General features: G+C 59.8%; 1 protein-coding gene across 1 annotated transcript in view; it reads right to left on the bottom strand.

Annotated features, from left to right (window-relative positions):
• The window catches only part of CTDP1 (CTD (carboxy-terminal domain, RNA polymerase II, polypeptide A) phosphatase, subunit 1), a 25,913-nt gene that overhangs the window by 3,023 nt on the left and 18,984 nt on the right, over positions 1-3,906 (bottom strand). Inside the window, 2 exon segments of the mRNA XM_010855065.1 lie at positions 2,186-2,337; positions 3,531-3,693. Coding sequence (XP_010853367.1) covers positions 2,186-2,337; positions 3,531-3,693 — 315 coding nt within the window.

Genomic DNA, 3,906 nt, shown 5'->3' with positions numbered 1-3,906 from the left:
GGTGGGCAACCTTCCCGGAAGTAAGAAACACGAGGTGCAGAGACCCTCATGCACCCCAGGGTGTTTCAATGAGGAGCTGAGGCCATCAGCGGTGAGCCCCCAGGGGTGCAGATGGGGCCAGGCAGGGCGCCAGGGCAGAAGCACAGGTCCCCACAAGGGTACTCCGGGCTACTTGTCGATAAAACCTTCTCAACTGCATCTGGAGACACTGCTGCAGGGGCGCCAGCCCCTCCACTCTCAGGGCCACGGCCCCGATGGACTCAGAGCCAGGAAGACGTGAGCCCCAGGGAGACGCCAGCAGCCGGCCGGGAGGGGCGACCCCACAGCCTACTGCAGCCTCCGCTCAGAGACGAGCGCCAACTTGCTGAGCCCTGGGGGCTCCACAGGAGGAAGGCTCGGGGACCGTGGGGTCCAGTAGGCGGGCTTGCCCCGGATGAAAGTCAGGCCACAGAGGCAGTGCCCGCTGGTGGAACAGGCAAGCCTTCAGTCCCGGTTACACACTGTTTGGAATAATCTCACGTCCAACACAATTGAGTTTTAGTGCTTAAATTACCTCAAAGGCTGGAAACAGCTGCAAGCCATGGTTAATAAAGGCCTATAATTGAGACCAGCTTCCTCTCCTCCCAGCAGAACAAGCAATATTTGTGTTTTGTTTCCACAACCAGCTGCACAGTTCCCTAGGGAAACACTAACAGATTTAATTTGGAGAAAATTTAAGGCCCGAGAGTCATCTCAAATTTGATGTAGAATAAAGCAACAACGTGAACAGGACACAAACACGCATGCAAACTTCCTCCCCCAGGGTCCGCTGTCTGAGCACTTTGCTGTGGAAAAGCATGTAGACCCACACCTAAAGTCTGCTGTTTAGTAAATACTAAATAAAAAATTGTTATTTTGTATCAACACCTAACCCAGATTAGACAAAATCCATAAAGCACGTATGTTTGAACTGCTGGTTACATCTCGCTGGGTGTTTTGGCAAAAATAAAAGGGCAGTGTTGCACCTGGTAAGGTCACTAGTTCGCAATCAAGGCCACATCAGGTGCACGTGTGTGCACGCGTGTGTCTGTGTGGACAGGTCTGTATTCCGCCGCTGTCCCAGCTGCACTCACAGTGGAGGAGATGGTTATTTCCGTGCACGTGGGCATTAAGTGGAGGTTATGACGGGGGGGTGGGAGGACAGGGCAGTGTGCCAGGAACAGGGCATCAGGAGGGAACAGCGGCCTGCTGCTACCAGGACACAAAAGGACCTGAAAAGAATGTCTCATTTGGAAACATGGGCCATTATTACAAAAATGAGGAAACACCTGATCTGATCCAGCAGTAATGGCAAACCCAGAGCACCTGCTCTGTGGTGTGGAAGGCAGTTGGGGCCCCGAAGCCGAGCGAATGCCACCTCCTGGGTGGGCTCCCGCCCGGCCCAGCCACAACGGAGGCTCTGAGCGTCTTCAGAGATGCACATGTGGGGAGCGTACCATGGCACCAGGGTCCCGGGGCACGCAATCTGGGTCAGGACCACAGGGTGAGAGGGCACGCTCCAAGAAAAGCTTATCCAGACCTCATGTGCTCGACCGTTTCTGAAAAGCCTGAGTGTGTTTCATGACAAAAGCAGCTTTCTGAGCCCTTGAGGGAGGGAGCACAGGGCTTCCCCAGCCTTCACGCCCGGTGTAGACGCGGGGCCCACAACGCCTGCACCCCTCATACCCTCCGCCCTGACGGCGGGACTCCCCACGTGCGAGAACACGGAGTCAAACCATCGTGTGCAGCCGATCACCCAGAACAGAGTTCACAGTTCTCTCCTTGACCCACGGAACAGCGTTCCTAGAAAACGGGGAAGCACAGTGTGCCAAGCGGGCTTCTGCAGCGGAGGGCGTGGTGCCACTTCCGCCTGCTGCGGGGCACTGGCCTGTGCCTGCCTGAAGGGGCCGCACTTTTTCCTCAGGTCAGTTCACCTACAGGACGGCCTGGGAGTCAGACCAGATGGCCAGGAAAACACAGATGCAGGCACCCACCGGTGCTCACACAGCGAAGCCGGACCCGGCCTCCTGCTCAGAAAGCAGGGAGGCCTCTGCCCTCTGGGGACCCCCTCAGGGTTCCCAGCCCTCCTATCAGGGTCCCCGATGCCGGGAAGACCCAACAGGATGGCGCGCGCTCACCACATGGGAGGCGCCCGGCCCGCACTCACCTGAGCCCCCGGTTGTCCCCGGCGCTCCTCTCCAGCCGGCGCCCCCTTGGCGCCCCCAGGGCCTCGGGCGGGCCACGCCCCGGCTCCTCCTCCTCCGGCGGTTTCTTCTCACTGTCACTGTCGTCGCTGCCCTCGCCCAGGATGTCGTCCACCTGACAAGGGGCCGAGCGTCAGCACAAACGGAGCACTATCCCAAGGAACCCGCCCGGCGGCCCCTCCCCAGGGCGGGTCTCAGTGCTGCCCGCTCCAGGAGGACATGCAGCAGCTCCTGCAGCTCCGATGTGGGGTCTGCCCGGGAGGGAAGGGGCGGCCCGGGCTGTATCCCCTCCCCCACCAAGAACTCCAACACCCAACAAGTCACCATTTCTGCCGGAGCCCCGAGTCAGGGAGGCCCAGCGCCCAGGATGACGGCCGGTGCCCTCGGAGCCCCGTCCTGGGTGTGTGCCCTGCACACCTGTGCACCCCACGGCTCTAAGGGGCCCACTTCCCTCCAGAAGTCGTGGACACACAGTGGACGGTGGGGACGCCTTGGAGGAAGGCCCTGGAACCTGGCCCGGCCAGGATTAAAAACCCTCTGATGAAATTTGGGCGATGGGGGTGAAGGAGGACATCCCCGCCCCCAAATAGAGCAGCTCTGAGCAGGGACCACAGCCACGGCGGAGGGCTCAGACCAGCGACATCTCCAGTTGCAAACCTACACATGCAGCTGAGAAGGGACAAGGCACACGCACCCACGAGTTCAAGCACACACACGCTGCGCCGACAGTTCAAGGGCTGGCTTTGCTGTTGGGCCCACAGGGTCTTCCAGGCGTCCCTGGTAGCACAGATGGTAAAGAATCTGCCTCAACGCAGGAGACCTGGGTTTGATCCCTGGGTCAGGAAGACCCCCTGGAGAAGGCAATGGCTACCCACTCCAGTATGCTTGCCTGGAGGATTCCAGGGACAGAGGAGCCTGGTGGGCTACAGTCCACCGGTCACGAGAAGTCAGACACGACTGAGGGACTACCGCTTTCGCAAGGCCTCCACACGTAATACACCCTCTTTGTTAAGCTGAAGGCCTCCATTTCTCCCGTGAAACACGAGAATGCCCACGAAGGGAGGCAAGGCAGGACTCCTGTGCTCACAGACAGCGCTCACTGCTCCAAACAGAACCACACATCCACAGACACAAAGCACCCGGACTGTAAGAGAGCCTGCAGTCTCCTCTGAGAAGCTGCCCACAGCCCACAGGCGGGGCGCCATGGTCCCCAGGCGGGGTCAGAAAGCTGCCTCCTGCACTGCCCGCACACTGGCCAGTCTCGCCCCACCGAGCCGCCCCCGCGGCCAGAGGGCAGCGTGGGCTCACCTCCTTGTCCATGCTCTCTAAGTCCTCCTTGCACAGCGTGTACAGCGGCATGGTTTCCGACATGCTGGGCTGGCGCTTCCTCCGTGAAGGACCAGGCTGCTCCCCATCCTGACTGTCTGGCAGGTCATCACCAAACACCTGCTGGGGGCGTGGCTGCACCGCCCTGAAAGGGAAGTCACAGCCCATGAGGACAGCTGGCCCGAGCCTGACTCTCAGGACAGGTACACACACACACGGTATACATACACCCAGGGTACACACACCCACCTCGGGTACACACACACACACACACACACACACACCACAGTATACATACACCCAGGATGCACACACACCCACCTGGGGTACACACACACAGGGTATGCACACACCTGGG

The sequence above is a fragment of the Bison bison genome, unplaced genomic scaffold, assembly GCF_000754665.1.
Source record: "Bison bison bison isolate TAMUID 2011002044 unplaced genomic scaffold, Bison_UMD1.0 scf7180017864353, whole genome shotgun sequence".
In the NCBI taxonomy this organism is placed as follows: domain Eukaryota; kingdom Metazoa; phylum Chordata; class Mammalia; order Artiodactyla; family Bovidae; genus Bison; species Bison bison.
This window is presented reverse-complemented; position numbering and strand designations above follow the sequence as displayed.